Source organism: Phacochoerus africanus, chromosome 5, assembly GCF_016906955.1.
Source record: "Phacochoerus africanus isolate WHEZ1 chromosome 5, ROS_Pafr_v1, whole genome shotgun sequence".
NCBI lineage: Eukaryota > Metazoa > Chordata > Mammalia > Artiodactyla > Suidae > Phacochoerus > Phacochoerus africanus.
In genome coordinates, this window is record NC_062548.1 from 102,781,432 (window position 1) to 102,793,162 (window position 11,731).

At 58.0% G+C, this 11,731-nt stretch overlaps 1 protein-coding gene across 2 annotated transcripts; it reads right to left on the reverse strand.

Moving 5' to 3' along the window:
- Positions 1-1,109: 1,109 nt before the first annotated feature.
- On the reverse strand, positions 1,110-11,135 carry PKDCC (protein kinase domain containing, cytoplasmic). Of its 2 annotated transcripts, none has more exons than XM_047782206.1 (7): positions 10,305-11,135; positions 6,134-6,256; positions 5,272-5,543; positions 4,566-4,645; positions 4,201-4,308; positions 2,452-2,625; positions 1,110-2,027 (listed from the first exon to the last, which is right to left on the reverse strand). In XM_047782206.1, the coding sequence occupies exons 1-7, from the start codon at positions 10,941-10,943 to the stop codon at positions 1,942-1,944; spliced, it is 1,482 nt and encodes a 493-aa protein (XP_047638162.1). In that variant the 5' UTR covers positions 10,944-11,135; the 3' UTR covers positions 1,110-1,941. The 2 variants fall into 2 exon arrangements, with proteins under 2 accessions (XP_047638162.1, XP_047638161.1); XM_047782205.1 differs by having other exon boundaries at positions 4,201-4,326; positions 10,305-10,958.
- Between the last annotated feature and the right edge of the window lie 596 nt (positions 11,136-11,731).

The following is an 11,731-nucleotide window of genomic DNA, read 5'->3' on the forward strand; positions in this document are numbered from 1 at the left end:
AGTGTAAACTCTAACACTGGATGACATGGGAACAGCTACCCATGTGGTCGCACATGAATCCAGCTGAGGAAAGGGGTCTGGAGGCTGAAGGAAGCCAAGGTCCTCCCTGGCGGGGTAGGGACTGAGGGCGGGGAGCGCCGGCAGGACCCACCTTGGCTGAATCATGAGGTTCTGTGGAGGCTCTGAGCTTCCCTGCCCTCCACAACCACCAAGCCCAGGTAACCAGCAGCAAGACATGGGGTGTGTGGGCTGGGGAAGGTGGTGGTGAGGTATAACCTTGAGGGTCCAAGCAGCGTCCATGACAAGGACTCCAGAGCCAATAGCAGCTCCTCAATCACTTAGACAGCTTATGTGTGAGAAATTATCCCAAACACATCTGCCGAGAAGAAATTGGGTTCTGGGTTAAAGTCTGGTTCTTCTTTTTAAAAAGCCCTCAAAGGGTTATGCACTTTGATGATATTCTAGAAGTAGAAACAGTGTACAGGAGAGAAGATGCAGGATTTCAGGTTAGAAGACTTGCATCCAGGTTGGGCCCTCTCTGGTCTCAGTGTGATCTCAAACCCCTTCACTCTGGGCTGCAACATCTTTGGACCTTCCCCTGCTAGACGCTCCCTCCCAACACCCAGGAAGAGGGGGCTGGGCTTTCCATTGACTTTCCTTTCTCTCCACTTTCTATATATTTATTTCTTGCTCAAAGAGAGGCTCTGAAAAAGAAAAGTGTGCATTACTGCACGGTGGGCAGTGGTGGTGATGGCCAGGCCCAACCCTGCACCGAGGCAAAGCCAACTAACTGGCGGTGGCTCAGGGTCCCCTGGTGTGGTGGACGCCCCACCATCAGGACATGAGTAAAGGCTTTGTATATGAGAAGCTGGTGTGTGCTAGAATTTTAACCTCATTAGGGAAAGGAGTCCCTTGTGTCTGAGTGTGGAGGGCCCCGGAGGGAGACGAGACCAGGGGAGCAGGGCCTGAAAACACATTTTGCCCACTCAAGTGTTTGCCGTGATTTCACTCCATGACACACCACCCCTCCCCAGCCCCCACCCCTGCCCCAGCAAACATACACCCAAGACATAGCTGAGGCCAAGTAAATCAGCCCAAGAAACTGTGGCTTGGGAAGAATCCTTGCCGTGAAATGTCATTTTATTCATTGATTTTTTTCTTTCTTTTTTTTTTTTTACAAAAATAAACATTTTGATGAACAAGAAGTACAAAAGCTTCTGGATATACAAACTCCAGGAGGGGGGAGAGGCTGGTTTTGGCTGCTTTGCGGCTTTCACTGAAAGCAAATGAGGCAGAAAGGCCCCGGCCCCACCCCCACCCCAGGTCCTGGCTCAAACCGCTACCTGCTCCTCAACCCCACGACTTGGCTCAGACCTTGTGTGCTCCTCTGCCCCAGGCCCCCGGGGCCGGTCGGTGAGCACCCCCTGTCGGGGGCCCAGAGGCGACCGCCTCAGGTACAGATTTGCCCACATCCCGGAGCATCCCTTTAAGCCTCCCGTTGGGAGCTTGGCTGAGAGAACACTCCATGACCGATTGTCCCCGCGCGGCCCCTGCTGGGCCATGACACATGCAGCAGCACCAGCAGCAGGGGCTCTGGCTACATTCTCACACTACGAACACAGTGATGGGGCTGCCCACAGAATTGTCCCAGTGAGGGGCAGAGCCCCCAACAGGGAGACCAGCCTGAGCCTTGCTGGCAGCCCAGAGGGTGGGAGGGGCACTCAGCCCCCCAAGATTCCTGGCCCTGGAGCCAGCACTCCCAGACATAGACTGGTAAACTCACATTTTAACATTTGGCATTATTGCACGTTGTCCTGGTCACCTCGGTCTGTCTGGGATGTCAGCCTTGTCTGCAGGGTGCCCAGGTGACATGCAGTGCTGCTAGTGCAAGTCACAGGCAAGCCCAGCTGGTGGGGATGGTCAGCTGAGCCCGCAGACGGGTCAGCCAGAGGCTCTCACATATGTGGTCTTGCTGGGATCAGGGACCACATGACTCCATCCTGTCTTGAAAAAGACCAGTTGCCGACCTAGGGGCAGAGGTGAGAGGCAATGGGACCCGGTGTTTCTCACCTGGGAGGTAGGGCCACTCTCCCTAAGGCAACTGCCTTGAGGATACTCGTCTTTCAGCATCTCAACCTCCTTGTCCTCTGGCTGCTTTTTTTTTTTTTTTGCTTTTTAGGGTCACACGTATAGCATATGGATGTTCTCAGGATAGGGGTCAAATTGGAGCTGCAGCTGCTGACCTACACCACAGCCACAGCCATGCTGGATCCTTAACCCACTGAATGAGGCCAGGGATTGAACCCGAATCCCCATGGATACTAGTCAGGTTTGTTACCGCTGAGCCACAATGGTAACTCCTCATTTATGGCTTCTGATGGAGGACTACTACCTGTCAATCTTTTTCAAGTCCCGCCACCTCCCTCAGGATGTCCTTTCCCACTGGCTCACCTGTCCAGGTGGTCTGGTTGGTGACCACAAAGGCCCGGCACTGGGTGTGGCTCTCACAGATGTCCACAGCCTCAGCCAGGTTAAATACTGAAAGGAGGCAGCCTCCGTGGTGGTAGGATGGCCAGCAGCGGTAGTCTTCCTGCGGGATGGTACTGTCTGGGAGGCGCTGGTACTCTGTGGGTTGGGGATGGAGGTCAAAGGAGAACTCTGTATGCCCAGGGGTGAGGGCTAGGGCCACTTTCTTCAAAGGGTTGAGACCCATTTCCTAGGTGAAAGCTGAAATTTAGCCCAGTCCTCCTAGCATGGAGATGAAGGGAGCTATCACTGTGGAACTGGGATGACCACTCAGGGAGGGCAGAGCTCAGATTTGGCTTTGGGGAGACACATCTCCAAAGTCTAAGGGCACACAGCTGGTTCAGGCTGCACAGGATGGCAGGCACAGGGATAGGATAAGCACATACGCAGAGCCAATGGCTGTCCTGCTGAGCCCAGGACATTTTAGACATTTAGAGCTTCTCAAACTTCCATGTGCATGTGAATCTCCAAGGAATCTTGTTAAATCTTGCAGATTCTGCAGACCACACTTGGAGAAGCAAGAGCTTAGAGCTGCCCTTTGGTCCCATTTCCTCCTGGCCTTTGGGACAGAAGTTAGGCAAGCTCCTTGGATAGGGGGTCAGTCACGAGTTTTTGAAATTCAGACGCATGCAAATGAATGTAAACCAAAAAAAAAAAAAAAAAATACCATTTGGGAATCCGCAACTTGAGTGTTTGGGGCAGAGGCTAGAGGAAGAATCTGAAATCTCCCCATTACACAGAAAGAGCCCCCAGAGGCTCTGAAACCTCCTTGATCTGGAAGCTGCTTAGCTGCAGGCCTCCTGTTCACCGGAGTCTTTCCTGCTGCCTGGGGAACCCCAGGGCTGGACTGATAATGCAGAAGCCCTGGGCCTCTGGCCACCCCGCCCTCCTGCCTCCTTCTTCTACCAGGGACTAGACCAAAGTCCAGGGCTGGCTGTGATTTATAGCCCCATAAACGGCGTCCTCAGGGACAGAGCCAGCCATTGTTCACCTCGTTAAACTTTATTTACAGGGCTAACGAGGGCTCCCCCACCCCTAAGACTGGCCAGAGCTCCTTGAATACGGAGGCTGCCCATCCCTCGCCCCCTGCCAACGGGGCTAAACCCCAGGGCCTCAGCAGAGGGACCACAGTCCATAAGTGGGGTGAGAATTCTCTCCCTTCTCTGGGGTTTCTTAGCTGGTTTCAGAGTGGAGCCCTTCTCTACGTCCAGCCACCCTCCTAGCCCCAGAAGAGGGAGGAAGGAAGGAGAGGCAAACATATATTGTGTTCCAGCTGTGTACTAGGAAACGAGTTAATTGCTTTCACACGTTTCAGCTGACATTTAATCCCCATAAGAATTTTGTAGGGCCAGTGAGTAATACTGAACCCAATTCACAGATGAGGAAAGTGAGGCTCCAGATGTAACTTGTTCGAAGTCACACAGTACATAGCGGGGTTTGCAGCCACCCAAACAAGAGGTGTCTGTACCCATCCCCACCCCCCAAGTTCAAGGCAGAATTATAGTTGTTCTACCTCAGTCAGAGACAAGTCCTCAATGTGAAGACTAAACAGTCGGCAGCCTCTGAGTCACCCCAAGGGAGTCTCAGAGGGAAGATGAGCCACTTAGCCCAATTAGGGGGGATCAGTCACACTTGCACCCGCTCTGCACCTGGGTCCCTTTGGGGGCCACTCACCAGCTCTGCTGCCTGCCGTGGAGTTCTGCAGATACTGCCCACTCCGGTACAGGTGCAGCACCTTCTCCAGCTGGGCCAGGGTCTCGTCCACTCCCCAGGTGAGCTCTCCTGCAGAGGTCAGTGTGGCTGTAAGAGGGTACCTGGGCTCCCACTTGCCCCTGCGGGAGGCAGCCATCTGCCCTTCCGCTTCTCCCTCTGGAGGCTGGGCCCTGACTACTAGTGGTCTGGGGAGGGGGCTTGCCACAGAAGGCCACTTTGGGAAATGAGGGTTTCTGGACCATGTGTCATCCTGAGTCATTCTTGTTCCCATGCTTGCTGGGGGAGGGGCAGGGTGATGGGAGGCAGGTGGGCCCTGGAGTGCTCACCTGTGGCATTGACAATGCTGTCCAGCAGAGGCCGTAGCGAGGGCGGGGCACTATGTGGCAGGAGGTATGTGAAGAAAAACCTGGGGCAGAGAGAAATCAGGGGCTCAGTGGTGCAGCCTCTGGGCACAGAACCCCAATCTGCCTGGGGAGCCTGATCCCTCAGGCCGACCAACTAGGTGTATATCCCCAGAGCGTGCCAAGGAGTCTATTCAGACTCAGGGTAGGGGTCTGGGCACATGCTAAGGCTATAAGTAACTTCGTGCAAAACTGAAATCTGAGGTCTGTTTTCCTCATCCGTCCCCAGGACTTTCCCACCCCTCAGTCCCACGTTATCCCCCCACAGACCCGTGTCAGAGCAGCCCATGGCTTGGCTCTGTGAGGAGCTTCCAGAGGTGAAGGGCCAGGGAAGGAAGGGGCAGGGCCTGTCCCACCAGCCCTAGGTTCTGAGTCTGACACTATTTTAAGAAGCTTTCAGCTGCCACCCCCCAACCCAGATTCTCCTTGGAGCTGACTATTTTTAGCCTCCTGGGCAGGAGCCTGAATGTTCCCTTCTTGACCGAGTGGAAGCCTTTCCCCGCCCGGGCTGCTCCATTGGTCATGGCTGAATCTCCCGCCCTGGCTGCCTCCTAGTCCCTCTGGCTTCCCCCCGACCCACCCCAGCGCTACGCTCCCTCACTGGCCTTTCTGAGTGGGGGCTGGCAGTCACCTGTAAGCATTGTAGAGATTGCGTTTCTCGTTCATGGCCTCGCACCAGCCCTGCGCTGAGCAGGGCAGGGTGAAATTCCTGGCTGGGAACTCCAGCATGCAGTCGGCGCTGCCTGTACACGGCGTCTCCTCCACGCGGGCGTCATCCAGATCCGTCACTTTCAGCTCCCCATCCACCAGCACAAACTGTCGGGGGCGGAAGTCCAGCAGAGTGACCGAGCCCAGCGGGGAGTGGGCCAGGTGGTGGAGGAGGCGGCCCAGGCTCAGGCAGATCTGAGGGGCAGACACCAGGGCTGCTCACTGCTTCTCTTCTGGGAGGCTCCAGGGCTCCCTCCTCTGGGACTCTGGACTGAGCTGGAGGGGTTGCCCTTCTCTTAAAGACTCTAGTGCTCACTAAGGGCTGAGGCCTAGGGCCTTAGATGGCAAGCCAGTGATTTTCTCTTCCCCCGTGGCTGGTATGACCCTGAGGGTTACACGGAATAAGTGGGAAATGGGAGGCAGGGAGGCTGGAGATAGTGCCCCTCCTCCCTGAGGTTGCATCTTCCGTGTGGCTTCTGTCCAGTGTATGCAAATTGAGGGAGGGGCAAGATGACCATAAGACCTTTTCTAGACCCAGGACACTGGCCCTCCTGCAGCCAGGCTGAGGGTGTGTGTGTGTGTGTGTGTGTGTGAGCACAAACCCATCAGGATCCTATCTTGTTTCTTTTTTTAACCCTTTGGCCGATGGCCGAGTCAGCCTCGCTCCATTCTTCTCTCCCTCTCCCTCGGCTGAGGAGGAGTCCAAGCTGCTCTGGAGGGCTGGCCTTCTAAGGGAGAACCATCCCAGCGAGGAGCCCAGGGCCCTGGCCTGCCTCCCTGCTCACTCGGAATCGATCCTCCCAGGAAGTCTGCAGCAGCTGGATCATTTCCACAGGGGCGCCCAGCTCCGTGATGGTGGTCAGGGTGTCCGGGATGTCTTCGCTGTCTTGGTAGCAGTAGCCATAGAGCTGGAAGAGGCCCAGGCAGGTCATGAGGTCACAGGGTGGGGGTGGGGACAGGGAAGGGCCGGGCTGTCAGATTCTCCCCCACCCCGCCCCTGCCACCCCATCCCTAGGTCTCTGCTTCAGCTCAGAATAGCAACACTGCCTGGGAAGCCTGCCCTCTGTCCCAGCAGCCTGAGTTCCTACTGACTCCATCAGCCCCTTACCTCTGGCCACTCAGATAAATGGGCAGGTCTGGCCACCATATGTTAATCACTAACTGTTTTCTATGCATTGATTCTTAGAATAACCTGAAAAGGGCACAGTAGGTACTATTATTATCATCTCCAATTCGCGTGTGAGGAAACCAACTCAGAGAGGATAAGTTACTTGCACAAGGTCACACAGCTACAAAATGCAAGAGCTGGGATTCAAACTGATGTCACCCTGATTCCACAGCCTGGTTCTTTCCAAGAGTACCAACCATTTGCTAATCGACAAGCCAGCAAATGGTTATTATACCCCCCCGCCCCCGACCCCCGCTCTCATCCTTGTCTTTTCTGCATCATTTCCGTTTTCTGGCACCTTGGTTTTTCCTCTGCTCTAGTCTTTCTGGAGGAAAAGCAGTCTCCCTTGGGGTTGGTACCAAGTGTGGATAAGAACAGAGTGTTGAAGGGACACCTCCATGGGTGTTCTTTGTATAGTTGGTGGGCGGGGGGAGGGGGGGATCACCCACATCAACTGGGGCAGGATTAAGAGAAGGTTCCCGGGGAAGATCAGTTCGTTGAGGGCCTGGTCACTCCATGCGATCTGGGGGAGGGCTTGGTACAGCTCAGCTGGCAAGGGGCTTCTAGGAAGCACAGCCTGACTTTGTCACTAACACCTAAACCAGCATCCAGCGAGAGCCCTGCTTCTCCCAGCCTCTCCTACCACACTGCACATCAGCTAGGGATCAGGCGGTGCTCAAAATGTCCAGGACCCTGTGGGGTAGGAACACAAAGGCGGAGTTGTCCAGGTCAGAGGAGGGAGAGGGGAGAGCTGCATGATGGGGGGGGGGCAGCGGGGGAGCCGAGCCCCTGGGCTCCATGTTCCTGCATACTGTCACCCTTCCCACCCTTTCCAGCTCCACTTCGGGCCCTCACATGCTCCCTTCCATCCCAGGAGAACCCTTTCAGCTCCCCGTCCCTGCAGCCAGCTGCCTCAGTCCAGCTGGCATGCGGGAAGGCACGTCTCAGTGTCACTAGGGCCGTGACTTTGGAGATCGGTGGGCAATCCCAGGTGCCCTCCTCATCCCTCCTTCTCCTCCTCCCTCACCCCACCTCAGTCTAGGGAGGCCCCAGACCCCAGTGGGGCAGGGGTGGGGGTGGGGAGGTAAGGAGAGCAGCCCTGGGGCCTGGTTCTCATTTTCTTGCCCAGAGTCTGAGCCTTTGTGGGAAACTTCTGAAGGTTATTAAACACCCGGAGGTCGTTAAATGCGCTGTTAACGAGGTATTAATCAACACCCCTCAGGAAAAAATAAAAAGACACCATTAACCCCCCCAGGAAGCATGAGGCTGAGCATTTCAGTCCCATCTTTTGTTCATTCGGAGAAGAAACATACTCTAGCAGGGCCAGAATCAGGGCCCAAGCAGGCCTGGGGCCCCATCCTAGGCCTGAGGCCCCAGGAACGGCAGAGGTGGAGGGGAGGGAAGACCCTTGTGCCCTTTGACCCTGGACTATAGAGACCTCAGTCACGTGAGGGAGGGAGTGTGTGTGTGTGTGTGTGTGTGTGTGTGTGTGTGTGTGAGTGAGAGAGACAGAGGGTGGGTTGGGGAGGGGTCACAGAAGATAGAGAGATCTCGGCCAGGCAGTCCCTAATGACCAGAGCATGCACTGGGAAGTGCCCAGTGGGACATGCTATCCTGGGCCTTTTCTATTAGAACCACAGCGCCAATGCTGGGGCTGCCTGAGATGGGGAGGGGGCCTTGGGCAGCCTCGGGGAGTGGGAAACATTCTCTGGCTCCTCCCCAGTTCAGCCGTCGAAGGATTTTGAAATTTTACATTGATTAAGGGGTATTAAAACAACATTATTTTAGTTCTTGGCACACCCCAAATGAAGCCTCCAGTGCAGGGTCTTCCCTGGCAGCAGAGGTGGCACTGCTGAAGAAGCCAGAGGGACACCGGCCTGGGAGTTGGGGGACGGATGTAGGCGACCCACCACAAAACAGTCCCTAAATTCATACCGAGGTACCTCTCTGTCCCTCTTTCTGTCAAAGGACCTGGGACCCTCTCCATTTTATAACATGTGTCCCAGGGCAACTAATTCTGGTCTCCGACCCTGTAAGAGTCACACAGCCAACCCCAGACAGATGGAGTTTGGTCTAGAGAGGAAATGGGTGAACACTATTCAGTTGTAATTTTTTTTTTTTTCTTTTGGCACCTTCAGCATCGGCCAGGGGCCTGACATTCCTTAAGAGACAGGCAAGCACATCAAACCTCGAATCTGTCCTAAGGGAGGGGTCTTGAGTCAATTAACTAACACTTAATATCCTGCTAAGACACTTAAGACCTTCTCCACTGCCTCAGAATCTGGCTGACACTCCAGGGTTTCCAAAAAGTTCCCAGGAGCCCCTGGGAAGCAAAGAGAACAAGATCCTCCCAGTTAGAATGGCCACGTAACCAGCCGCTCACTCCCTGTAGCTCCACAGTGTCAGCCGCGCAACCAGACATAACTGCTCACAACTCTTGGCTCTACCTGACCTTCTGCAATCAGTTCAGGGCCCAGGACCCAGTCCATAGGTGTCTGGCCAGGGCTGGAGTGGCCTGGGAAGACTGGGAGTCTGCTGTGGTATAAATAGCTCCCTGGCCTATTTCTTCTTTTCTGCAACGCCCACCCAGACCTGAGGTCCATCTCACTCCTGAGGAAAGGAGGGAGGAAGTCCTAGGTTTCTGGTTCATTCTGCTGGGTGCAGAAAGGTTAATTTGAGTGGTTTAGGAGCAGAAGGTGTGGGCCAGGTTCCTCGGCTGAGGAGTCAGCCCACACCCTCCGTTCACGGGGCCAAGAACAGTCAGGGATTCCCGTTTCAGACTGCTCAGAAGTGTGCAAAGGGAACAGTGTGTCTGATCCTAGGGCAGACTCAAAGATGAGGAGAGCTGGGGGAGAGGAGGAAGTGGGTGTGTTAGGGTTGGGCTGGGCTGGGACTTGGAGAGGCCCCGCACTTGTCTAGCCCAGAACGGACAAGGCGGGGTCTCATCTTTCCCCTCTGCCCACCAGTGAGTAGGAGACAGAGTCTCACTGAGTAGGAACCTGAGCATCTGGCCTTCTCAATCTTCCACCCTCTGGGCCACATTTGCTCAGATAATGTGATGTTCAGACCCTCAGGCCCTCAGCCTGTCCCTTGAGGGTTAAGCTAGGACCCTGAGGCTTCCCCAGTGGTTCCCAAGCGTACTTTAAGACCTTCCCGTCTCTTCTGGGAAGGGCTATGTGTTTCCTGGACTACTACCCTAGTCCCCAAGGGTCCTTCCAGTGGCTCCTGGGTGGGTAGGGGGTGTTCTCTGGGAATCAAGCCTGGTCTTTTTCTAGCTCTTCCCAAATCCACTGCTGTCCTACCCCAACTTCAAAGCTAGATAAGTCACTGTTTGGAAGTTGAGAGAAGTGGGGTTCAGAGTCCAGCAAGAAAGGGGACCCTATCACTTCAGTTGGGATCCCTGCTCAGGGATGACCTCTGTTTAGGTCTTGGTTTGGGGTCATTTCTCTGGTGCTCAACACCCTAGCTTCAGGCAGAAGCAGGGTCCGAAGTCCTAACGGACCTCCACCCTCGAGTTTGGGGACCCTCTGTACTGGCCTGTCTTCAAGAGATACGGTATGGAAGCTGAGAAATACGGGAGACCCTTTGTAAAAGGATACTGAGCCAGGAGTGAGAGTCAGGGTACCGAGAAGCTGCCATGGTCCGGGTCCTGCCCCTAGTTTAACCTGGGCACAATCATTGAGCTCCGCTTCTTTATCTGCTAAGACCAAGGGTTCTCTTCCAGCCAGAGTGACCGGGCCTGGGCAGGTCCAGCCAGCACCCTCAGCCCCGCACTCCCACCCTCGTACCTGCAGCACGTTGGGGTGCCGCAGCCGCTCCAGCAGCACCATCTCCTTGAGAAGCTTGTGGGCCGCCAGCCGATAGCAGCCCCTTCGCGCCCCGAACTCGCGCACGCAGCTGCCCAGATCGTGGCCGCTGAAGTCCACCGCCTTGAGCGCCACCGCGGCGCCGCCGGGCAGGCGGACCCGGTACACGGCCTTGGTGTAGCCGGAGCCCACGTACTGCGCGCCGGACACGTTGCGGAGCGCGGCGCAGCCCAGTCGCGGGCCCGGGCCGGGGGAACCCGGAACGGGAGCTGGGGGCCAGCCCGGGGCGCCGTCGGGCAGGGGCCGGGCCCGCGGGGGCCGGGGACGCTGCAGGCCCGGGCCGCCCGGAGCCAGGTCCATCAGGCGCCGCCGCTCTGGCCGGCCGGCCCCGGGCCCCGGGCCCCCGCGGGAATAGCGCTGCACCTCCTCGTAGCGCGCTCGGATCTGCCGGGCCAGCTCTCCGCGGCCCCCGCGACGGCCCGGGCCCGGGGCTGGCGAGGGCCCGGGGGACTGGCCTGGCCGCGGAGGCTCCGAGCCCGGTGCGAAGAGCACGTTGAGGACCGAGCCCAGCAGGAAGGAGGCACAGAAACCCGCGGCCACCGCCGCCCGCCGGCGCCGCATCGCTCCCCTCCCCCCCGGCCGGCCGGCCCCGCGCGGCTCCCCGGCCCCGGCCCCGGCCCGGGGCCGCTCAGGCTCCGAGGCGGCTCGGTTCAGCGCCCCGCCGGCTCCCTGCGCAGCCTGCGCGCATGGCCCCGGCTGCCCCGACCCCGGCCCCGGCCCCTCGCGGGCGGCACATCGGCCTGACACTTGCCTCCCTCCCGCCCTGCCCCCGCCGCTTATAAGGCCCGGAGCCGCCCCCGCCCCCGCCCCCCTCCGCCTCCGCCTCCCAGCTCCCGGCCCGAGCCCGTCCTCGGCGCCGCCCCCTCCGGCCGCCCGGCCCGGCCTTCCCCGCTGACTGACAGCGGGACCTCCTCCCGCGGCTGTCCCGGCCTGGGAAGCGGCGCGGAGGCGGCTCCCGCCCTGCCCGGCCCGCGGCCCCTGAGCTCCGGCCGGGGAGAAAGGGAGGGGGCGGTGGCGGCCCCGGGATGTGCGGGGGCTCGGGTGGATAACGGGGCTGGGGTGGCCGAATAACGGGACCGGGAAGCGGCTAACGGAGCCGGCTGGGCAGGGTGGGGGAGAAGACGAAGGGGCGAGGCCGGCGGGTAACGGATTCCGGTGGGGACAAGCCGCTGGGTCCGGGTGCTGGGGATCCGCGTGATCCCAGTGCGCCCTCTCGGCGACCCAGGGCCTTGGGGCGGACGACGCAGGGGTGGAGCTGCGGGTGGCAGCTCCTCGCCCAGTCTTGGATTCTGGCGCGGAGGAAGGGGAAGGCTGGAGCTGAGGAGCTGGCACCTGCGAGCGCGCGTGGG

What these genes read in the sequence shown, in the direction of transcription:
- PKDCC (XM_047782205.1), bottom strand. Translation starts at nt 10,943, where the DNA reads ATGCGGCGCCGGCGGGCGGCGGTGGCCGCGGGTTTCTGTGCCTCCTTC. An exon ending in CCTGGGAGGATCGATTCCGA is followed by an intron (nt 5,544 to 6,133) that starts GTGAGCAGGGAG and finishes TCTGCCCCTCAG; the next exon opens with ATCTGCCTGAGCCTGGGCCG. An exon ending in CAGCATTGTCAATGCCACAG is followed by an intron (nt 4,327 to 4,565) that starts GTGAGCACTCCA and finishes ACCCTCTTACAG; the next exon opens with CCACACTGACCTCTGCAGGA.